This window comes from Ceratosolen solmsi, unplaced genomic scaffold (genome assembly GCF_000503995.2).
Source record: "Ceratosolen solmsi marchali unplaced genomic scaffold, CerSol_1.0 scaffold13, whole genome shotgun sequence".
Lineage (NCBI taxonomy): Eukaryota > Metazoa > Arthropoda > Insecta > Hymenoptera > Agaonidae > Ceratosolen > Ceratosolen solmsi.
Window position 1 is genome coordinate 5,051,657 of NW_011948418.1, and position 26,138 is coordinate 5,077,794.

The 26,138-nt window shown below is 31.8% G+C and overlaps 1 protein-coding gene across 1 annotated transcript; it reads left to right on the forward strand.

The window, feature by feature from the left end:
- The first annotated feature begins 20,004 nt into the window (after nucleotides 1-20,004).
- On the forward strand, nucleotides 20,005-23,665 carry LOC105360142 (sialin-like). The gene is made up of 5 exons (XM_011496946.1): nucleotides 20,005-20,290; nucleotides 21,348-21,933; nucleotides 22,506-22,638; nucleotides 22,844-23,085; nucleotides 23,477-23,665. Exons 1-5 carry the CDS (start codon nucleotides 20,028-20,030, stop codon nucleotides 23,615-23,617), a joined length of 1,365 nt encoding a protein of 454 aa, XP_011495248.1. The 5' UTR covers nucleotides 20,005-20,027; the 3' UTR covers nucleotides 23,618-23,665.
- Nucleotides 23,666-26,138: the final 2,473 nt, after the last annotated feature.

The window sequence follows — 26,138 nt, forward strand, 5'->3', positions numbered from 1 at the left end:
AAAAAAAAAAAAAAAAACAAAAACAAAAAAAAACAAAAAAAAAAACCAACATACATTGACTTTCGGCATTGGGAAAGTAGGACTTGCAATTTCAAACTTTTCCTTGTTATGCATCGACGCATGAAAAAAAATCCACGACCGAGCACGAAACGCTCCTTATACTATTTATATTCGTATTCGAGTCGCGAGTCGTCTATCGAGCTCTTTATACAGACGAGTAAATATTAATATAGTTTCTCTTCATGTAAAATGCATTTCTCAGTTGCAAATGGCCACAGAGCGCCCCAGTCATTGGAAACTGTCATGGCGATTTCTATCGTAGAAAAGGAAAAAAAAACAGCGGTTAAGAGAGGCAATGGCAGACTTTCCATTCTTATCTCGGAAATCGACCATCAGCCGCGAAGTCACAGTACCTTAAGAATCAGCAGGAGCCTCATCGCTTACTCATTAGACGTCCGGCAATTGTCGCTTGGTAATCGATCCCCAATGCCATGGAAGCCCCCGCGCCGCGCATAAAAGGGCGAGAGAGTGACACGAGGCCCTTGCACATATATTAATGCAACGAGGACGCGCATCAATATGCACTTAAGCCGCGACGCCGGCGTCGGGCTTCGGCTTAGTGCACCGCGAGACGACCGGAACCGTATCATGATACTGGCTAAGCTCGGGGACGCTTTTAAGCGGATCATATTGTTGCTGACTCCTCGCGCCCTTCGAGGACGTCCCACGCGGATGCGAGGCCAACGGATACGAGCCTTAGTTTTGTTATGGAAATTGAAAGTAGCAGGGGACTGGCCGAGTGTTATCAAGTGCTGAGTATACTTGGGACATTTGACGTGTCAAACGATATCGATGACGATGATTTTTTAACGCTAAAGTCTGTTATCCCACCGTTAGAATCCTGTCGGGGATTTTAAAGCAACCGACGAGCGGGAAAAAGGAGTGTGCGCGCTTTGATGTGCCTTAACGTTAATAAAGATAATCTTCAATCAAAGGACCGAAATCGCATTAGAATTGTGCGTACGTACAAAGAAAATCGAATGCGGGCGCATAATACGCTTATGTACAATCATCTTTGGCACGATAAAGCGTATAAAGACAGTGATTGATCATTATTATGAGCAGAATATCGTTCTCAAGTAATATTAATGCGCGGAATACAACAGCAAGTAACGTAAGGCATTACAGGCAAGACAAAATTCATACTTGCTCGCGCGCACGTGCCTTACACGCACAAATAGTGTACAAATGCGTACTTTGTAGGTACTTGCATTACGAGGCCAATCAAAGTCTGACTATTATTAAATATTTTGCGGATAATAATATAATACAGAGACTTACGTTATTAAAATTTTCTCTCCACAAATGCCCTTAAAATTAAATATCATTTGGCCAGCCCTATTAAATTATCTTACACCGTGTATACGGCAATTTAGAGATTATCTGTATGCTCAAGGCATGTAGGGTATGCATTTTTATAGGCAGCTATTATTCGTTGAAAGAAAAAGAAGAAGAAGAAAAAAGTTTACCTTCACGATTAGTTTTATCGATAACGTTTAACAGAAGAAAAAAAAATATGCAAAGATAAGAGAAGACCTCGACGACGACCATCTTTTGAAGATTTGAAGCTCAACACGTATTATTACGAATGTTTTGCTAAGCCGTATATCGAGTGCCCTACTCTCACCACCACACTTAACGATTCAATTAAATTGCATTATGTATATATATATATATATATATATATATATATATATATATATGTGTGTGTCAATTTGAAGTAAGCTTATAATACAAAGTAATTTGTAATTCAATTAATAGTGCCTCTCGCGCACTCACTTTTGCAATTTCAGAAATATTACACGTTTGCAAAATTTTAAAGACACACACATCTGTGGTGGGCATTGATGTGCCGATAGACGTTGATGCTACGAACGTCCCACCCTCCTTTCTCTTACTTTCGTACTATCAGAAATCAGTTTGAGGCTCATGCTCTCATGCACAGAATATCGCACTCGAGGATCGCGAGAGCGTCTCGTCGTTCTATCGTTTAGTCGATGCTTCCTCATTCTGTCGGACAGGCAAATTTACTTTTATAGGCCGGCCATGAATATTATACATTCAAGCTAGTTGGATAATCCAACAACCTGGCACTTTTGTTTGCATTCGGTGTAAGAAGGAGAAGATCGATCGATATTGCGTTATAATAATGCATTGTGATATTTTCAGAGGAATGGCCGAAATAGCTTATACGAATGAATAATTGTTCAAATGTTTAGAATTTAGAAAAACTCAAATTTTACGGTCAATCGACGTAATCAACGCTGCACTATGAATGATAAATTACATGCTCTGGGTGTCATTATGTTTGTTAATATTGACAAGCGGTAAGAAAAATAGGTAATGAATGATCACTGAATAATTGAATGTCAAAAGCGTATTTATAATTACGGATACATCGATAATTTAATGACATGGATCGGAAATGGAAAATTATTAGCCGTGTGGTGTGCGTTTGTAAAATTCTTAAGCGAAGACAATTTTTAAGGGAAGAAAATCGAGAACACGAGAGCTTGAGAAGGATAGAACGAAATGGCGAATCACTATGGATTAAAAAGTACGTTAATGTCCGTTCGGAATGTAGTAAGAAAGCTGCTATTAATATGCGTCTCTAGTGTAATGGAGTAAGGGAAAGTCGAGCAAATAAGGTAGAGGACAACGAAGACGACAAGGGGACAAAAGGGAGATAAGGTGGGAAGGAAAGGGCGTTGAGCGTAAAATTCGCGCCTCGTTATAATAATCACAGGGCCGTGGATGTCCTAGCGGCTGACAGCCTCGCTCGTCGTCGTGACCATCTTCTCCTTGGCCTGAAAGACTGGCAGCACGTTAAGTAAGCCCATTTGTTAGGGCGCACAACGGGGTGCATTTATGATACGACGTTCGTGACGTCGCGATAGACGAGACCTGGAGGCGCAAGTTGGAAAGCAAGGATGTTGCCGCTCGCGTCTCGTTAGCCGACGCTATGAGATGTCCTCGTTATCGCTTCGGTGGCGTGCATTACGAGTGCGCATGTGCCATAATCGTCCCCCCACCCCCTACCCCCCGTCCACGTCGCCGAGGCTCGTGCAAAGATTAGGGGATCTGATAATTTTCAAATGGAGCTGGTATGGCTTTTGTGCGGCGGGGAATGCTAATAACGTGGGCGATGCCGTTATTAAACAAGTTATTATCACTCGAGATTTCTAGTTTTATCAAGTTTAAAAAGTTATGTGAAGGGGCGAGAGTGGGGTTGATTATAGTGGGGGGATTCAGGAGTTGGCGAATGGCGATGGTGTTGGCGATGGCGATGGCGGTGGTGGTGGCGGAGTGGGTTGGGGGTGGTGGGTGGGTGGGGAGAGGGAGGGGGGTAATTCCGAGGGTGAGAATAAACAATAAAGTAATTTTCAACTGACTCTAATTGGAAGTAATGCGTCAGTTGCGGGTGTTTTCACATAAACTCGAATATACTGCACTTGACTTTATGATTTTTCTTTCTTGAGCAATTAAATGAACTTCTTTACGAGTATTTGGCCTTATAATAATAAAATATGTAAAATTTAATTAACAGACTCATTATGAACTAACGTATCTTGATAATAATCGAAATGTCAATTCGATTCCGTCAAATACGTGTACTTGGTGCCTATTTCAATACATTAAAATGGGAAAAATCTGCTTCGTTAATTACGTATTTGATAATTCATATATTATCATTATTAATCATCGTGCGCGAGTGACATTACTTTCGTAAGTTCGTAAAATTACAATAATAATTGACAGCGAGAAATGCGAGATCAGGACAAAATCACATGTCTTAAAATTAAATTACAATTATGTTCGATTAAGCTTGAGAATAAATAAAATAACGACTTCCCGCATCTCATCCATAAGAATAGAATTTTTTTCATGTTTATAGATCGTTTGAAAATTGTTGTACTTACTTGCCAGCAACAAAAACTCACAACTAAATATATTTAGAATAACAACGGGCGTATTTTTCAATTTCAAATTCAGAAAAGTTCTTAGAGAGTTGAAATACGGAAGTTTTAGACCTCTGAAGAATAAGAGTTAGTTCTAAAAGATATTTGTCAAAAATGGGTATTAAAGTTTAAATTAAAAAATAATCTTAGAGCTTACATAGGCATTTATAATAAATTTTTTAGGATCGCGTATATAAATAATCGTCGAAGCTTCACATACGATGTTGACAAATTTTCTCAAGCAGTTTTCGATCATTTACGATGATCTTGTTAAAGCCATAGAATATTTATGAAACTCTTCTATTCCTACTTGTTGTATAATAGTTTTATATTATATTATATATTTATGCAACGCCTTATCCTAAATTTCCTTTAAATTCCAAACTATTAATTCCAACTATTATTTATTACTTATTTAAATTTAGGACAAGCCATCGAGCGCACCAATATAAATAAGGCGACGTAAACAAGGAGCTCTTAATTAATAAAGACAATAATCGAGATAAATAGATGGGCAATGAAATAAGTAAGTGAAAGGATACCCGAGAATCCCTCGAATTTTGTCTGGTCAACAATGTACATGTGGTCGCGAGTTACAACCCGCCGTGACGCCCTACGTGACAACAGTCGCACACGTATATTTCGTAAATCGCGGACACACCTTTAACCTCCTCCCACCTTCCAGCTATTATTATTACACGGCACTACGTTAATCCTCACGTGGACGAACACAAGATGATGGGGGCATCGTGACTGGCCGAAATAGACGGCGACGTGACAGCAGAGGCGAGATCAAGGCCTAACGAACGCGTATTCAGCATCGATGAGTCTTATGTGTTGGATCTCGTTTTTGTCTTATCCTCTTTTTCAACGGATTTTGCATTGTCGCTACTTCTTGTTCTCTCGAAGCGAGGCTGTTAAATAAGTTTTATTTTCTACGCAGCGTCTAATTAGTTGCGTGACAATGAGAAATTTATTCTTGCTCGTACCAAATGAGGAAATGTATTCCGATGTCGATTGGAATGGACCTACACACCTTTCTCTGATACTTTACCAAATGATTTTTCTGTCCTTTGATACTTTGCATAGTAAACCCGAATGAAATAATAGCTTTAAAAAAAACTGCTACATGTATGGGATTTTACATTTAATTAGTCGATAGTGTGCTCGATGAACAGTAACCAACATGATAAGCAAATGGCAATTGCCAATTTTATTTTATAATTTTATTATTATTACTATTAGTATTATTATTATTAGTATTATTATTATTATTATTATTATTATTATTATTATTATTATTATTATTATTAACTAATTAATCAAAATAATAATTATTCCATTAGCTGGCGAGATAGTTAGATGTACGTGTGCAAAATTCACTCTATTGACCTAATAATTCATGGAATTATGATATGAGATGAGAATTTTGTAATTGGCTATTAAGGAGCGTAAACGTTTATCGACACTTTAACCAAGTGTCATGTAAAACTGATGTACTTTTTCGTTCTACGTACTCGGAATAATGCGTACATTGGCATTAAGGTGATGAACCCGCCTCCCAATATTGATGCAAGATCATCGCTCACGTGGGTAGAGAAAATCAACGTTATGAATAGGGGTTCCGAATAAGATCGGAGATTGAGTTAAATATTTTATTGTTCGTTATGTAATTGAAGGAAATTTTCTAAGGATAAAATGAGATCGAATGAGCTTGATGATGACTGTGCATAAGTATTTATAATATTTCAGCTTTTTTCTTATTTTTACTTTTGGACGGTCATTTATTTCTCGGAATTTACACTCCATCATCATCATATATATATATATATATATATATAAGTTTGTGCACGTGCGCATGCCTATACATATATATATATATATATATATATATATATATATATATATATTTCTATTCGTACTTCATTTTCGTCAATTTTCTGCAGTCCTTTTTTTATTATACCTTTATATTAAATAATTAATTTTCAGCTAAATACTTAAAACGATCATTAAACTTCATAATACAATCTTCCGAAGTACATAAAATAATTAAATATTATAATTGTATATACTGTAACTATATATATATATATATTTTTTTTTTTTCTTTTTTTTCGAAGTAATAACGAGAATTGGAGAATTTTCCTTAATATAAAAATTTTTATAATCTAGTTTAATTACTTTTCAAAAGATACGGTTTCATTTAGTCGATTACAATTATTAATTATCAAGCTCATTATTTAATATACTTTAATGTTACTCCATTTTGAGATATCTTATTAATAAAATTAATAAGACAAACAAATCCCAATATTAATCTTGTTTTATTCAATTCTACAGATATATATACGTATACATACTATTAATATTACTATTAAACAAAAAGGCTTTTAATTTTAAAAGATTATTTCATATTTCTATTTTTTCCAAGTATCTTGGATTTCATAACGTCTTCAACACAACAGTAAACCAAAATTTAATAATTTTCCAACTACCTCATACATTAAGCAAAGAAACATATAATCCCTGCATGGTAGTACTTATACTATACATCGTATAACATTAAATAGGCAAAAATATTTCAAAAATTTAACAATCATTACAATCGATCGATACACTTCATTAAATAAAAAAAAAAAAAAAAAAAAACACGATACATCTACTAAGAGAAGAATGTTGATAATTTAATCATGTACCATTTAAAAATCGATATTAAGTGACAATTATACAAGTTTTCAAGAGCTACTTTAATGGCAATCACAAGCTGAGTGTACATCAAATGCACAAATTTATCTATCAAACGCACTAAAATTACCATTGGCGCAACATTTCTCACGAACGCGTAAAGAATCGGCAATGCACTTTATCATTATTTCCGATACCAATAGTGGCTTCCAATCATAATACACTCGGTCCTTGTTTCTCAATATTGTCCTCTCTCTCTCTCTCTCTCTCTCTCTCTCTCTCTCTCTCTCTCTCTCTCTCTCTCTCTTTATCTCTCCGATGCTTCATCGAGACTCAAGTGATTAAAGATTGAAGCAATGACCTAAATGGACTACGTGCGAGCATCAATCGCACGCAAACCTTCCCCCGAACGATGATGAATGCACCCCCGCTGAGCCTATTTTATTGTTGTCCGTAAAACTTTGGCTCCATGTATAGGCATAGAGCATCTCGTGGATGAACATTGACACGAGTCCGAAAGTTTAGAGTAGTCGCAGCTGAAAAGCCATGGAGTAGGAGTAATGAGTAGCCGTGATGAATATGGCCTCGCCAAGGAGAGAATGAGACATTTTAGACTCGTGGGTGGCTGAGAATGGATTCCTCGTACAGAGAGAGAGAGAGAGAGAGAGAGACAGAGAGACAGAGAGAGAGAGAGAGAGAGCGATAGGGTGAGCAGCGGAGGGCCGAGGAAGAGGCTGCAACCGAAGCAGGAAGAGGATACGGCCATTGTTTAAGAGTCAAGGAAGTCTTCTTTTGAGCTCTTCTCCACCCGATCCACCCGCGCTCTCGACTTTCTGCAACCGCAGCCAGCACCTGCTCATCCTCATTCGTAAATACGCGCGTGCCCGCGTCGGCTTTGAATAAAAAAAAAATCCGATTTATTACCTCGCCCCGCGGGAAACCTTTTCTTTCTCCCCTTCCTTTTGTCTCGTTATTCGGCGCACTTCTGAGTAATGAAGTACCGAGGCTGTGTATTGCCTTGTAAAAAATAAAAATAAAAGGAATTAAAGCACCTGCCACATAAAAATCAAAATGCTTTAGGAATTGAATTTATCACGGGCCGAGACTGCGATGGAGAGGTATGTCGGGCTAGCGGCGTTGTGAAGTTGTGAAAAATGTTCTTTATACGCTGTCGTGTCTGTAATTTCAGGTGAAAACGCATCATGCGAAAATACAACCTTTAAAATTGGTCTCGTTTCTCTTGATATTTACGCTACTTTTACAACTCGCTAATGATAAGAAAGATAGTTGGAATAACGTTTGCCTCAAAACTGCCTTGTTTTCCCATTAACCCGACTCGCACTGCATTACCTTAAATGAAATTTAAATGATTACACAATAGTGCAGCTATGATTGTACCTGCTTTAATGAATAATTATTACAAATACTTCTGTTTAATCGGTGGCCAAGTTAATACGTCCATTAAAATCGTTAGTATTCGCAGTTATTTATTGTTCCATTGAATTGTACAAAATTCGTTACAGTAATGAAATTTTAAATGATAATTTATTCGATAATGGAGCCGCACAAACGTGATATTTTCTATATTTTAAATTAATTATGCGCCTATTGCATATTAACAGTTCACTTGAAATTTAGTATGCATTTGATAAATGACCACTTCAATACGAGCATTTACACAATTATATCCCTAAAACTTTGACATGTATTGGAGAATCATCGATAAAATTTTATACCGTGAATTTGCAATAATTAATCTTACTATTTTGAAAATTGCACTGAAAAAAAGCTTCTACCGAATTTTGCCGAATTTCTGAAAAAATAACACATCGTTAAATTTGAATACGGATAATGTTGAGCTTTTTCACTTATCGAAGTAATGAAAAATTAGTAACATTATTTTCTAAATAAAATCAAATTTAAAATAAATTCAATGTTATCTTTGGGAATGCGCATTATACGCGATTTAAGAAAGCCACTCCCTTTATCTTCTTGCTCAAGAAGTTACGATTTTCCTTGATTGTTATTGCTCGATATCCTTCCCAACTTCTATTCTTTTATTTATCTTCGTTACCGAGAATTAGCATAAAATCGTTTCACATTTACACAAAACTCATAAACAATAAATTTTTCTAATTCTTAAGAGGTATTATATGCGAGCTGCTACTAACCTTCGTCATGAATAAATGAAATACAAGATAAGATTCTTTTGCAAACTCGTGCGTGAAATTTGTATGAAAGAGTAGTGGAGTGTGGAGTATAGATGGATAGATATTTTGTTGTTTCATTCTTATCGACATGTATCGCTCTTTTTCTTTCTTTTCTTTTCTTTTTTTTTTTTTAAGTTTTTTGACATTTTCACGGTCATAACTTCAGGTAGGATAACATCAAATGCATTCGTACTAAGTTACTTATAACAAGTTTGATGAATGTCTAAAGAGTTTGCAAGGCCATCCTTCAAAATCTAATATTTCAATGTATTTGTTCGAATTCAATGTTTTATGTAAATTCTCGAACATACAGATTAAATTTTACATTCCCCATTGAATAATCTACCGGAATATATATATATATATATATATATATATATTTTTTTCTTTTACAGTCACTGAGTAATGCTAATATAAAGAACAAATGTTTTCTTAAAGCTGATGTAAAAATTGAGAAAGAAGTTGTTTCATGTAATAAATATATTTGAAATTAGATGAATAAATAAATGCACGATTAGTTGAGTATAGTAATAAATACTATATAAGCTATAGTAGCAATGAAAATTTAATGTTGATTTTATAAATAATGCAAGTAAGGATGTGCATGTATTGCATTAAAGTTAATTAATCTTTTCAAATATTCAACATTGTTATTCTTAATATGCTATTTTAGTGAATAATAATATTTTCAAATTCGTGTTCTTCGATTACCCACAACATTTCATCGCATAATTATAATAATTTTAATAGTATTATAATCAAATGCATGAAGATAATTTTGAATATTTTATTACGGTATATGATATGTGAAATTCAATATACATTAAATTAAATTATAACGTACGTAATAATTTTAGCTGTCTAATAATTACTTTAACAATATTATAAGTTAAAAGACTATTTGCATCTATCATTTAATTACTAATAATCCTTAATTACACAAAACAATATATTATTCCCAATATATAATTCCTAAAATAAAATACGTAATGTTTCTTTATTTCTTTATTTATTTATTTATTTATTTATTTATTTATTTTTCGTTCTTGCCAATGCCATTTGTTTGTTCAACATTATTAATAACAATTTTCAGTCTTTTTCACGAGCATCCACATATACAGCATTTGGATATCAATCGAAGAATAAAAAAGTCAAATTCCAAGGCTACTTCCTCAATCATCCTTACTACTTTATTATCGAGCTCGGTTCCTGTTAGCCGTGGCTCCTGCTCTCCTCTTTATCCCTCCTCCTCTTACCTTTTTGGCCAACAATAAATTCCAGACGTGTACGTTCAAAAAACGCTAGGCAAGCAAACATTTTAGTATTCCATGACCAAGTGTATACGGCATCGAACGCAATCAAGGCCGACTTAACATAAGAATCGTTTACCTTAAACTGAACGACTGGACGCATTTACGAAATGATTGCCACGCGATTCCCTGAGAAATTTCGGATAATTCGTGGGCTTTGTAGTCAGCTCACCGGATATTATGATTATAAATGCAGATACGCGTCGGTACGTAAAATACATATTTACGGCGACGAATGTGCAATTAAAAGCAAAAATGAATGATAATACGGAAATGCTTCGTCAAACATTGTTTAGAGCGTGTTAATAATTGCCTTTATGTGCGTCTGTTATGGGACAATTAAAATTTAGAGCGACACTAGATCTTAATGAGGCAGTTTTGTTTTGTTTTATATTTTTTTTTCGCTCGGACTTTTTTTTTTTTTATAAACGGTGATAATTAATTTACATAAGGTCGCTTGGTACGCAAAACACATTTTTCATTTCGTACGTAAATTTCTGTATTTCTATTTTATAATCAATACATTATACGATTTATTTTACGAAGGTTGCTTCGGTTGATGCCTCATGGCAATATTTCATCATTATTTTACAATTTTTCTGTAATCGAATAATAAATGAAATTAATTGTTAATTAATTATGTAAATATTTTATGTCACATAATCTTTACATATGTTCTTCTTTTATTTAAATTAATATCGATTGAAGATATATACATTATCCATGCGAATATTTGTTTGCAGATAAACTTCTTTAGAAAAAGAATTTGGATAGATTACTTCAAATAAGTGAAAATTGTTCCTTAATATTATTATTATTATTATTATTGTTATTATTATGCATTGATACGATATAAAGAATATTTTCATTATTAATTATTAAAAATATATTATGCAAAAAAAGACAATGCTTGACTAAAAGTAAATTTGACGATTGCCATATTCTTATAAATAATGTAATAATGCATTGTTATAGAACAAATATTACATATATCGAATAATCGCTATGATCCGTACACAAATTGGGCTAATTTCTTATTATTCTTGTTAATAGCTATATTAAGTTATAAGTTAACAATTAGAATCTCAATTTGAAATTCGTTTTAGCTAATTGATTCGTGTGAGCTCTTCATAATAACACTCTTCGTAAAGACTTTTCAAATAAAAACGGTCAATTTAATAATAAAATGAATCAGTGAATTTCAAGAAGTTAATATTTATTTATCTGGGTACGAATAGAATATGTATTCTTATATTATGGAATAAATTGAGAAATAACATTTTATTAGCTTAGTAATTCATGAAAAAGAAAAGTATCGTGTAATTACTCGAATAAATCAACAATTATTATCAAATCACAATTTATTATGACTTGTGGTTATAAAATACTACAAAGGATGTATCACATACAGGTATAGCAGATTAAATTCTGATAAGTCGATCAGAGAAACATTTGTTATTAAAAAAAAAAATCATTATTTAAGGCATAAACATTTCATAAACGAAGATAAAGCGAAATGTATATGCTAAAACCATGAGACAGTGTTATTTAGAATTCGAATTGGACATTGTAAAGAATAAATTGCGTATAAAATCGGTAACAAAAAATTCTCTTCCACTTTATACGCTGGAATAACGAACGAACCCTCGAGGGCTAATGAGTAGTGCTTTTTAAATAATTTTGTTTTCTCGCTCGTTCCTTAAGCAGATCCATCAAGTCCGGGGCGACGAAGCACGAGCGTAGGACGAAGAAATCTGTGGTGCCAAGCGAGTCAGCGCCATTGTCTTATCGGGTGACCGTGGCAAAACTTTAGTATGAAAGCCGGACAAGAGTCGAGACTGCCTCCTGTTGAAAAACTATTAGTACAAAAAAGTGCAGCGTAACGACGTGTTCATTGATACTCTCAATATGCATCGTGAGCGAAGAAAACGAGCGTATATATTAACGTAAGAAGGTAAAAGGGGGCGGGGAGGCGATGTCAAGACCTACGGACCTTTATACTGTCGTGTATGTAGAGTAGTCGAAAGTCTAAAGTTGTTGAGTTTCAAATTGGGTCATTAGCAAGCGGAATTGGTAAATAACATGGTCCGAGTGGAAAGTAAAGAAATCTGAGAATATTGGTTGGGCCAATCGGTAATATGACAGATTACTCCTACAACAGGTTATAAGCATTTGCTTAATAAAAGAATTCAAATTTTTATCTAATCGACGCTTGCATAATTATTTCATAAAATAATAAGTATAAATAACAATAAGTCTTTCCGTTTGAATAAATCTAAAGGCATCAAAAAGGAAAATGAGTTCTAGTATTATCTTTTGCTAAAGACGATGTATTGTTGAAAAGGGTCTTTCCTTCCCTTATCGTACGTACACGCGAATAGATCAATTTTATATTGACAATTCTCTTTTGTATATTATCGCTTCTTGTATCTTCTCTTGTATATTTATATATGTATGATCTTAAGAACAAAAAAAAAAAAACAAAAACAAAAAAAAAACAACCTCCGCAACAGTTTATAATTATTATGTTCACTTTGATTTAAATATGTTAAAAGTCTGTACGATATACAGACTGCGCGAACGATCGAATAAAAGTACAAATCGAAGAGCAAAAATATAACAGTTCCATATTTCTCGAGGCAGTACAGTGCTTCATACGAGCTATATATGTGTGTGCATAAATAGGCTAATCCTCGGTCCATTGCTCGGCATGGAAAATACGGTGATGGCGTGGATTCTGGCATGAGCAGAGGTAAATTGTCACGTAAAGTAGTGGAAAGATGAAGGTCTCGTGGCAACGTTTAAAGCAATGATACAACCTCTTTATCACTATATTTCTCTCTTTAAACCTTATCATATTCTTTCACTCTATGCATGATCACTTAATGATCTTTTGAATAGGTGTATTAGATAATAAGCTTTATAAAAGTTAGGAACAACAATAAGACGATTGAATATTTAACTTAAATAGCACATTGTCAATGTAATTGAAAATTACATTAACATATCTAAAAAATTTCTTTAATAGTAATAAATTAGAAAATCATTGGTTTAATTGTTATTCGTTTATAATAAGTTCCAATTAATGTTGATTTAATAAATTCGTGTGTGTTGACATTGGTACAAATTCCGATGATTGTAATGTATTCCGTGAATTAATGGTAATGAATTTTTCATTAATGTAGTTAATTTTAGTTATCATCGATAAAGCAACGATTATAATAACTTCACAACCTTATATTTATATATAAATAATCTAATAATCTAATGTAAGGTTACATTTCATTTAGTCTTACAGTATTTTCAACCATCGTATTGCTCGAGTCTTATCGAAATTATGAAACGAAACGTTGTAATAATAGTTCTAGTAAGAAAGAATAAAATTTAATTTTGTGGATTAAATGGCATTCTCATTTTAATTGCATTAATTAAAATTTCAATATTTTAATATAAATCTGATAAATGCTAATGTAATAAGTGTAATAATGCAATAAAGTATTAACTAACTACGGAGTCACAACACGTGAAAAATTATTTATTACTATAAGAAACGCAATACTATCGTGGAAATTATGTAAGTATGTTTGCACTTTTTCAGAAATTATCTTACCCTCTTTCTCCTTTTCTCGTGCTATTTTAAATAATATTAGTATGTGTGATAACTTACATTAACTATATATGTACCAGTTACTTTATAAAATCGCATATAAATAAAAATTTATCTCTCTTGACCTTCTTCCTATCTTTCTGTCATTTTTTATTTTTATTTTTTTTTCCCCCATTCTTGCTTTTCCGTCTTCCGTTTGCTTTATATCTGTATTTCTCTACCTCCTTTCTTACCGTTTCCCGCTTACTTTTATGTCCCCTTAATTTTTCCTATGTACTTTCGATAACTATTTTTTTTCCATTTTCCATACAGTATTTATGAAAGTTATGAAACCTTCGTTAACAAAAATTTAACATCGTACTGCTTTTAGGATAAATACTTTTTCTAACTATGTAGCGTGTAGTTGTGCTTGTTATGCGTAGTTTAAATATTTTATTGACGACTCTGAAAATTATACACGCTTACCGACATAAAGATAGAACTGTCTAATTACGAATCATTACCATTTAAATTGGCTTAATTATACTTAAGGATCACGTGTCGTCTATTTATCTATTTCACCTTCACTTAATCTAATTTATGATCTTTAAAAATAATGGATCTTCGTAATTATTCGGTTATATTAAAAAATAAATTTAATTATAATCATTTCGATTTTTCAACACCAATGTTTATTACACATTTCCTGACAATACGTGTTTACGTGTTTGAACTAATATTGGATCAAAAAATGATATATACGATTTAAAACGACAAGAAATTCTTATAGATTTTGCAGAAAAGTGTATGTACTTCAACACAATAAGAAGTTATCGTTTTAAATAATACCATGCAATATCAATAATTGAGGCATTATATTCAATAACCGAAATCAATATTTTAAATAATTACTTACTTATGAATAATAAAGATGTATTTAAATTTTTATAATAAAGGTTACATTTTTCGCAATATTTCGTTAATCGAAAATGTTTTTCATACTTATTCATTACACATATCAGATCATATTTTTGCGACAACTATTTTTTCGACGTATACATATTATCAATTTAATAGGGAAAAATGAAATTTCGCATAAATAATATTATACGATATATTATTGAATGTAAAACTTCATTTAAAAATAATATTAAATATATATATATATATATATATATATATATATATCTGATACTTTTCAAGTATTTTGAATTCAGCAGAAATATATGTACCCAATGAATGAATATGTGTCATGAAAATAAATTTTTAAAATGCGTAAATATAATAATATTCTATTGACACAACGTTAAATAATTTGTTATAAATAATAAATGCGTGAGAATGCCGATGGCCATCATTTGTGTCTTTAGTTAATTATTTCCTACATAACCATGGCTCTGTACATAAAATCATTCATCTTGAGAGTTTTGAAGTGTTATAGCTTTGGAAAAAATTTATTTTATATTTTAGTCAATAGTAATTGATAGATTACCAAAAAATTTTAGTGAACTCCAATAATAATTAAAGTTCAAATTCAAGGTTAAGTGAAATATATCTACAAATATTTCGTTCATTATTTAAAATTAAAACAATAATATATAATAAAATTCTACTCTTTCTTTAGAAAGAATAGCAACTTGAGCATATCCGGTACCACCATCTCGACACATACACGCGCGCATAAACCCGTACACGATTAGCATATATAACTTGTACTTACTACTTCTTCTAAGCTTGAAAATCGGCAATATAATGATATAATAATAGATGGTTAAAAATTTTGATAAATATCATTAATCGTTGAAATAAAGACAACCGATCGGTGTGCTTTAATTTTCTCAAGTAAATTCATCTTAAATTAGTCTTAAATGAAAGTCAAGCGTGTACATTTCAACGAACATTACACCTAAGACATATTAGTTATTAATTTACCGTCAGTAATCAAAATTACAGAACGTGCAATGAATAATGCTTATCGTAATAAAATTACTATTAAGTTTCAGAAAAAAAAGGAACGAAATGTTAAGTACGAATATCGTTGTCAGCGATGTTAAGCAAATGCAACCGTTCGTAAAAGCGATAAAATCAGCATGAATATGCCTCGACATTGTCGGCGAGGGCTTCGCTTTGTTTATAAACGCCACGAGCTTCGGCTTATCTGCTAAACGTAAAAAAAGATATGTAATTATCTCGTCGCGCGGGGAAGCGATGGACTTCGCACGCATGTCAAAAAGCAACGCACAGTCGTTGCTCTCAGTGTTCATGCAAGTCTCGAGTCTTTTCAGCTCGCGCTAACATAAACCATTGCAAAACGAATAATACATTTGACACGATAAGAGTAATCGCGGGCTCGCCACGAGAGTTTCCGATTCCGCTGCGATTAGATAGGTGTATGCAAGGGGCAAATATTTGCGGGTGATAATCCGTGCGACGAGCTCAAGAATAAAAGTTTCATCTTTTTGAAAGTCCCAGCTAAACGCTAGTGACTGAGAAAAAGAGAGTGTGGCAGCAGAGGGAGGGGGAGCGAAGAAGCGAGAAGAGAACAGAGTGTATCCTCATGCCGAAGTTCTTGAATAAACGGTGGAATAGCGGGTGACAAGTAGCGCGTGGCTGAATAACTTGAATTTTAATACACGAGACGAGCAAAAAAAAAGAAGGTGTGTGTGTGTGTGTGCGTGCGTGCGTGCGTGCGTGCGTGCGTGCGTGCGTGCGTGCGTGCGTGCGTGCGTGTGTGCGGCTGCAGCAGTGACGGAATAATTTAACGAGAAACCGAGAAGTAAACATTTTAAAAAGTTATCGGTAAGAGCAGAGGAGAGTATGACACGAGGGATTTGTTTTCGTTTAGCGAGCGGATGAACGACGGACAGAGTTAAAGTGCGGAATTTTTGTTTGTACCTTTTATTTTTGTTTCAAAAAAAAGGAGTTGCAACGAGTGCAGAGTGAGTGTGCAAGAGGCTTAGGTGTATTGATTTGCACGCAAAAGAGTTTTTCCATAAACTTCCAGACAGATCCCCATTATATTTAATGCATCAGGCTACAAAAAGAAGAAAATTAAAAGAGCAACGTTACGTGTAAAATGTCATGTATATATATATATATATATATATATATATATATATATATATATATATATATATGTATGTGTGTATATATATATATATATATATATATATGCATGGATAAATGTAGAAAGGGAAATATCATTCAACTGAACGTGAAAACTTTAGTGATGTTTCTTCTTTTTATATTAATAAGAAAATAATTTTTCAAACTCTAATTTCCCTATTTAACATAAGTACATAATTTATATTAGATATTTTACAATTTAACATACATAATTGAATTTCATCGATTACAATCACTTTCAATTTTATTATTACATATTGAGATCTTCTGAATATTGATATTTCTACTCGTACAAATTTAATGTCAATATATATATATATTAGTATTGAATAAAATATCGAAAATTTTTAATTATGGATATATTTATGACTATTGATGTAATTCCCGTGATTAAACATGTTGGTAGGAGTATTTTTTAGTAGATACAAAATAGATTTCCATACTTCTAAATTTTAATCATCATTTTTTCACATAAAATATTAATATCTAATATTCATTACAAACATTAATCACAATATTGTATAATCGACAAATTCAAATATTATGAAAGTATCCTAATTTAAGTGTAGTAACGAATGGATATTTATAGTTAGATGACATTTTTAAATAAAAAAATAATCTACAGAAAATTCTAAAAAGGATCATTAAATTCTTATTTTCTAAATTATTCTACAATATGAATGTACGATAAATCATTAAATTAACGTAAGTTAATTCATTAGAGTTATATTCATGTACAATGTAGGTCGGATGTACTGATATTTTCAAATTGAAAAACATTATTATATAAATGAAAACATTTTCATTGTTGTGGTATTACTATGAAATTATTAATATAATAATTATTAATATCTTATTATTAGACTAATATTTTTATGCAATTATTATTTGTAGAATGTATTATTTACATTTTCATTATTAATAGTATTTAAGTGAAAAACGTAATCTATTTTTGATATTTTATATTGTATTTTTCATATCTAGAAATTTAGAAAAAATTGAATGAAATCGATTGGATTTTAGTATAAGTAAAAATTACTTTTTCTTATATTTATAATTGATCTTATCTCTTCTTCTATATAAATCATTAAATGTACATGCATAAGGATATTTTCATTATGTATATTTTCATGATATAGAGAAAAAAAAGGAATATCAATTGTTTATCTTAGACTATCACATTGAAATGCTCTACAAAAATTATCTCTTTTTATAAAGCTGTAAAAATATAATAAACAATAATATTTAGTTGAATTATCATAAAATACTAAAAATTTATGAATTATATATATATATATATATATATATATATATATATATATATATATATATATATATGTGTGTGTGTGTGTGTGATATATATATAAATATGTTTATGGGTTTGTGCGTATGTGTGTGCGTGGGCATGAAAAAGTGAAATTTTTATATCTGTATAATAATAAGCAATTATAAATATTGAAAATAATTTATGGAACGTTTTTTCTGTCAAATATAAAGAATACAAGCCTTTTAGTAACTTTTTCCTTTAAAAATTCTCTTATTATTATTAGTCATTATTTTATAATAAGTATACGCATTACAGATTTAATAAATACGTTGATCAAGTAATAAAGATATTAATTAAATTTTGCGAGCAATTAAGTTTATTTCAATTTAAATTATTTTATTGTCATGTATTAATATTTCATTGTAAACCTTAGTTAACACTAAAGAAAATATCATTGAACCACAAGAATACAAATATATTGATAGCTGGAGTTTCGTTTAAAGTCTTTTTCGCAGTTTACTGTCCTAATTTAAATAAAAATATAAAACAAAAAAATAAATAAGAATAAGAATAAGAATATTCAAGATAATTATCAATCGTACATATATACTGCATTTACACAATATCATTATTTGTATAAATTATATAATGTGCATCCCTATAAAATATCAAATAATATGTATATTAAATTCCAGTTGCTTTTAAAATTCTTTAATTAATGTAAACGTTTATTATATAAATCTGTAAATATATGATTACGAATTATGAAGAAAAATAAGTTCTTAAATTTTTGAAAAATTATTCTTGACTCTTTAATAATAAAAAAATTCAAATACGTAAAAGTAAATATTCCACTTGAAATGGTGACAACGAAAATAAAATGAAATATCAGTTTTAATTCTTGTTTTGTTTTTTATTAGCTGTCATCTAACTTATACATTAACCACAAATAGAAGAACAACGCAGGCCGACAGAGTGATATTACGAACTTTTCTCCAAATAAGATTTTTTGATTATTTGGAGGCAAAGCAGTAATCGGCATAAGCCGGTAAGGAGCAAGGATCTTGTACAGTACAATTATCATATTTCAAGGCTGTGAAAATGAGTAAGTAGAAAACTATTGGCCAAATCGCTAATACGTCTTATAGTTTTTATTCACACTTTACATTGAAAGATTACGTAAGTAAATATTCAAAATCGTCAAGAAATAACGCCTGAATAACAGATTTATGAAAGTTTTTACAAACTTTTTACAATTTATCCTCGCATTAGAACTTCTTAAACAATTAAATAATTAATAATTCTTTACAAACAATTTATAGAAATAATTTACTTAAAATAAAATATCATTGCTATTATTGAAATTAAGAAAATCGTATGTAACTTAGGCGTTAATTTAATGCTTGTTTTGTTTAACCCAATATTTACATAATTAATCATTGATTTGAAACGTATAAGCAAATGCGGAAGATATTCAAATACAGCAATTTCTGAAAATAATATAAATAACTAATTCGATAATTATCACACGGCTTATAACGATGATTTTACGCTGTTATTTAGATGCATTATTATTCGTTGTAAAAACATATTGAAAAAATAATTTAAATCAATATATCATTAGTATTTTAAAAATTTTAAATAAAATCCTAACATTAACACGCAGAAGCTGAAAATAATTTTAATAATTGCAAGCTTATTATCATAACCTTTCACTTCACTTTTACTTCTTTCTTTTTCTTAAGTTAAAAATAGATGAAAAATTATCGATAATTTCTTTCCTTCCTTATCGCAGTTAAAAGCGTGCGGTTCTTATTTGCACTAATGCTGTGCATAGCTAATATGATTATTTACGGGCTAAAAGTAAATATATCAACAACGATAATCGGTATGGTTAAGAAGAAAGCGGCAGTCGAGGGAGTTGAAGAAATCGTCGAATGTCCAGAATACCTCAACAACTCCAATGTGGATCAATTTGATATTGACGGACCATATGATTGGTCAACGACAGAACAGGGACTCATAATTAGTTTGTACTTTGCTGGATATCTTGTCGGTATGTTCCCATCAGGCTATTTTGCTGATCGGTAAGTTATTTTATTTAATGTGTTAATTGCCAATAGGATAATTTGAAATAATGTTACGCTAAATTTTTAATCACTATACTTATGATTATACATATATATATATATATATATATATATGTATATATATATATTTAATACGTAATTTAATAATGTTTTTTTAATGCAAAATACTCGAATATTAATATGTACAAATGAAATTCATAATTCGTAATAGTAAACTAACAATAAACAACGTTAATGTACATAAGTTAAGTTGCATTTCAATTAATTTAATAATTTATTATGAAAATTTTTTATAAATTAAAATAAAATACTACTAACAAAACAGAATTTATTTTAAGATTTTTTATTCGACAAGATATATAGGAAGACCACTCTTTATTCACTTTACTATTTTATTCATTTATGTGCGCCTACGTAAGTCTGTGAAAAAAGTTGGATGTCTTTAGCGATAGATCGTGACTTACATTACAGTCTTAATCAAAGACTTCTTAGATCTGTTTATTTGAAAGTGATCTCGCGTTACTCTGATTAACTAAACGTAATATCACGATTAATAGCCTTCTAATTCTGCGTAACGGCATTCTTTTAACCTTCAAGCCGCAAAATTGTATATACAACGAAGCTAACGTAGCATGTATATTGTTACAAATAAAATTCAACTTGTAATAAAATAATAAAATATGATGTAGTACACGTTATCCTTGACGTGTAATTTTACATTAATGTAACGTAATTTAAAAACATCTTACCTTCTAGAAATGTCAATTAATAAACTTTTTAACGAATAACTTTCAACTGTTGCACAGATCCATAAACTTTTTAAGACCAGAAGATTTTTATTTATATTTTGTTATTGAAGCTGATTGCTTGCAGTACTTCAGAATTTTCCAGTTATAGATGAAAGGCGTATTAGCGACTGCTGTTGGTGTAAAAGAACGTTTTAATAATGGAAAAATTTTCATAATCTAATGATTATTTTCTAATATTATAAGCTCGATGCTGCTCATAAATTTTGTCACTCATTTATTTCCTTTTCTTTTTTCTTTTCATCAAGCTTCAATACGAAATGGGTGCTGCTGGCATGTGTCTTTTTCAACGCCGTGTTAACGATTGTGGTGCCCATGGCATGCTATTCTATCAATATTCTCTACACTATTCGCTTTTTAACCGGTCTCGTCAGCGCTGCGAATTTACCGATTGTCAATGTTTTAGTAGGGAAGTGGGTGGTCTACGAAGAAAAAAGCATGTGGGTTGGAATAATCTACGCGGGCACATCACTCGGTACTGTTATCTCCATCCTTACATCTGGCTGGATTATGAATTATCTGGGATGGGAGATGGTGTTTTACATACATGGAATACTGCCGCTGATCTGGTGCATCGTGTTTGCAATGCTATTCGCCGACTCTCCAGAACAACAGAAATATATAAGCGAGGAGGAAAGGCAATTGCTGGTCCAATCGTACGGTCATAGAGCACCGGGCACGGCTAGTGTCAAAGTACCATGGAAGTCCATTTTTACATCCGTGCCCTTTTTGGCACTGATCGTGACAAATTGCCTTGGCAACTTTTCTTGGTACTTTCTTCTAACGCAAATGCCGCTCTACATGAACAAGATGCTTAAGTTCAATATTACTTCTGTGAGTTACTTTGTCGGATAAAGAAAATTTATCTCCTCTCCAGCGTATATATATAAATATATATATATATATATATATATATATATATATGTTGAAACCTAGCAATTTAACATTTTTAATGAATGTGTAATTATTAATTGGCAATTATTAATTAATAATAATGATCTGAAAGTAGTTAATGATAAATTACAGTTGAATAGTTGCTAATTTTCATTCACTTTTCTTTTCCCTTGTAAATTATGCCTATGGAGCAGTAGATTATATATTGTAACATATATTGTTCATTAAATCAAATTTAGATAAAATAATTGAAGTAACGAAAATTATGATTTTTCGAGAATTATCAAATAATAATTGTTTAATTATGCGTTTCAAATCCATAACGATAGTCGACGAAACGTTGATATTATATATTAGACATCTCGTGAATTTATGACATTTATTATGCCGGGGAAAATCGCCAATTGTAATGATGCCGCAGCACTAATGTTTTACGACATACGACAGTTACGAGGCAATTATTAATAATTAATAAGCATTTTACTTGAAACACACAAAATATTACCTTCCAGAATTCTACTATTACCTGTCTCCCATATCTGGTAAATGCCGTAACGAACTCTATCCTTGGCAAAGCATTGGATTTTGGGCGTAAAAAAGGGTGGTGGTCACAAACTGGTGGGCGCAAAATAGCAGTTGCCATAAGTAATTTAATGATCTTTCTATTTCTAAATAAGCTCATATTGTTCATTATAACACAGTAATTATACAATGATAGTAGCTTGGACAATTCGTTGAATGTATACGACAACGATGAAAAATTTTGATAAGTTATCGTGATGCTAAAGCTAGTCCTATTAAGCCTCTCCTCCCACCGAGTGAAATTTAAAAGATAGTTTTTCGATTTCAGGTTGTTTGCCAGTGTCGGCATTTTTAATTGTAATTGCTTATATTGGATGCAATAGGATGGTGACTGTAGGCTTATTATGTTTGAGTATCGTTACATCGGGTGCGATTTTTGTGGGACACCTCTGCAATCAGAACGATCTTGCGCCCAACTTCGCTGGAACCTTAATGGGCATTACTAATACTCCCGGAACGATTTCCGCATTCCTTATTCCAGCATTAGTGGGCGCATTAGTTGAGACTGGGGTAAGAATAAAATATCGATAGTAGGTAGAGAAAAGTTTTCTTCGGTAATTTTGATTTTTTTTTTTTTTTTATTCAAGTATAATGGTAGTGAAAATATCCAAGCATCGCGTGTCAAGACTGTTGAAGCATGTTTTTTTTTTTTTTTTTTTTTTTTTTTTTTTTTTTTTTTTTTTTACTAATTTTTACTAATTTAATGCTACAAGATTAATTTGATTAATTGTATTAATTATAAAATTCATCGGTCAAATAAATAGATTGTTTTTAATGAATACATGTAATTACTTCTCTTTTCATATGGTCGCAAAAAATTATATGGAAAAATACCAATACTGATATTTAATTTTTCTCTAATGCTATCTAATACTTAAAAGTTTATCGTTTAACTTTTTAGCATACATTCATGAACTGGCGTTACGTTTTTTGGGTAAATGTCATTGCGCAAATGACCGCTTTTGCTACTTTCATGATCTTTGGCTCAGCTAAAATACAAAATTGGAACTATCCAGATGGTAAACCACCTACAGAAGCATAATAAATAAACATTCCATGTAATTTTTAACACTTACAAACACACGCACAACGTATATTTTTAATAAACATTTTTTTTATTTATAAATTTGTCTTGTACATTTTTGTTTTTGTTTTTTTTTTTGTTTTTTTGTTTTTTATTTTTTTTTTTTATTTTTTTTTCTTTTATTGAAGGTAGCGCTGTTTAGAGAATAGTATCGACAAAAAGTATTGGAATGGAAATTTTTATAAAAATCATAGAATTATTATTTAATGGAAGTTTCTTAAATTTAGATTATTTTAAATTAATGTGTCATTGGCGTTAAAGAATCTCGTAAAATCTTTCGTGCATATCTTTCACTATATAGATAAATATATGATAATTTGCTTAAATATTCAATGGCAAATAATTGGTCTGATCAGTAAAATATGCCCGTGTATATGATGCGGCTAATGATTATGAATTCCTCTCAACTTGTAAACAAACAGTTTATATAATCGATAGTATTTTTAAAGTCTCGTTGTTGTCTGATTACTTGTTACAATTAATAAATTTCAAAATTATTCAATAATTGCTATAATACAGTTACGTTTAAGTATCTATTAAGCAATTTTTATGCTTTAAAATGCCTGTGGGGTTTTTAGCCTTAAATTCCTATAAATATCAGGTTTATAATTATAGAAAAAGTAAATATTTACCATCGAAGGAACTTCTAGGACTCTTAAACGTTTGGAAAATAACGATTGTAGATGTAGCAGGCCAAGATGTATTTCCTTAATCGGATTATATAATTACGCTATTCTTCATTGATTAAAATTACACTGCTTCCGTAAGAGTACAAAGCAACTTTTCTATTACACTTGAGTCCACGAATTCTAGAATCCTTGCAATTCGTGGACAAAATTGTCGAAAAATGAAAATTTTCCAAACACCATTCTCCTCTTACTATTAATAATGGTAGGAGAAATAAATGGCACAGAAAACGAGAGCTACCCTAAGAGCAACAATTACAAGCTCAAAACTTATTTATTCTCCGTAAAATAAAAGAGCCTTATTAACGCTAATAAGTGGACAGTAAATATATTCCATTTGCTTAAGAATGCCGGGTTAAGAGGAATGGGCCGATGGGTTGGGCGAGGGACAGGGAGAAAGCAAGAGCGCTCCCAGCTACGGAGTGGCCAGGTATTAAAAACAACTTGAAAAGCACCAAGACCCGCACCGTCATCCTATTAATTGCATGCATCAGTGTGCTGACCCCGGGCGTTCCTTAAAATTCTCGATGCGCGGGCGGCCTCCTCGCGTTCACTAATTCATGAGATGAGCGACTTAGGGATGAGCCCTCGCGCGCCCCATGAATAATACCCTCCAAGCGTCGGATATGCTACCGATACGGGGGATGACGGCTTCCTGGCTACGGGCGCGAATCCCGGCCCCTCGACTCGTGAACAATCGTTTTACGTCGTCGCCGTCGCTCATTTCTCGAGGCTCGGATTGGCCGGGCAATGAAACATCGACACACGACGTTTGGCTTCTGGCTGGAATGCACGACCTTGACTATACGCGATCGAGCCGATTATTTTACAAGAAGCATTAAGTCAGGGAGAAATTTATAGGGATAGAGAAAGGAATCTGTCATTATAAGTATTGAATAAAGTCACGGAGGTTGAATGCAATTTGTTTGATTACAATTGCCACATTATCGAATTCATTCTATTTGGAGCAAATTATTATCATTATATTGCAACGAGAAGAATAACGTGAACATTTTTGCGGAGGCGGAGATACTTTGAGATGGGGGAAAGTATTAAACGATAAAATTATGTTTAATAAAAGTGAAACAATGATATATTTAATAAGGCGTACGCGTGTAGTTGTGTATCATGTTGTTGATTATCTATGATCTAACATATGGATTGCAAATAGTTGGTACAAAAATATATAAAACTTTTGAAATTTGAGCTATTGCTATAGGTTTGGATCGCTCTCGCTCTTATTTACTTGTTTTAGTGTATAATAAGCGATACGCTCGCTTTATAGATCGATCAGGAAGTACCTCGGAGCGGTTGTTCATCCGTCATTCGGTTTATTTGTCGAATTGGAACTCAATTGTCCACTGTCACTACGCGTTGCAGTTGATAATTTACCGCCCAATTTTCAAACCAATGCGGACGTTTCGACACTATCGAAAACTTATTCCTTTGTCTCAAATTGCTTTCCTTAATGCCTGACAACTTTGAATTCGACTCAACACTTTTTCGTACAACAAAATCTTTTACACGTTCTTTGCCACAAACGTACTTATAGCAATTCTTTTATAACCGATAATTTATCTCGAATTTATACATATTTTAATGGACAGACAGATATATAAATGTCTATGTGTGAGTATGTATTTGTTGTTATTTAATTAGTATATTATAATTGTTTAATTGTGATAAATAATAGTTAAAAATTCATCGATATATTATATCTGTAATAAAGCTATTGAATAAATGCTGGTTTAATAGTTATATTAAATAGTAATAGATTATAAGTATGGATGAAG

Coding starts and splice junctions, on each gene's coding strand:
- LOC105360142 (XM_011496946.1), top strand. CDS start 20,028: ATGCTGTGCATAGCTAATATGATTATTTACGGGCTAAAAGTAAATATA. Junction 21,934..22,505: donor TTAAGTTCAATATTACTTCT/GTGAGTTACTTT, acceptor ATTACCTTCCAG/AATTCTACTATTACCTGTCT. Junction 23,086..23,476: donor GCGCATTAGTTGAGACTGGG/GTAAGAATAAAA, acceptor TTAACTTTTTAG/CATACATTCATGAACTGGCG.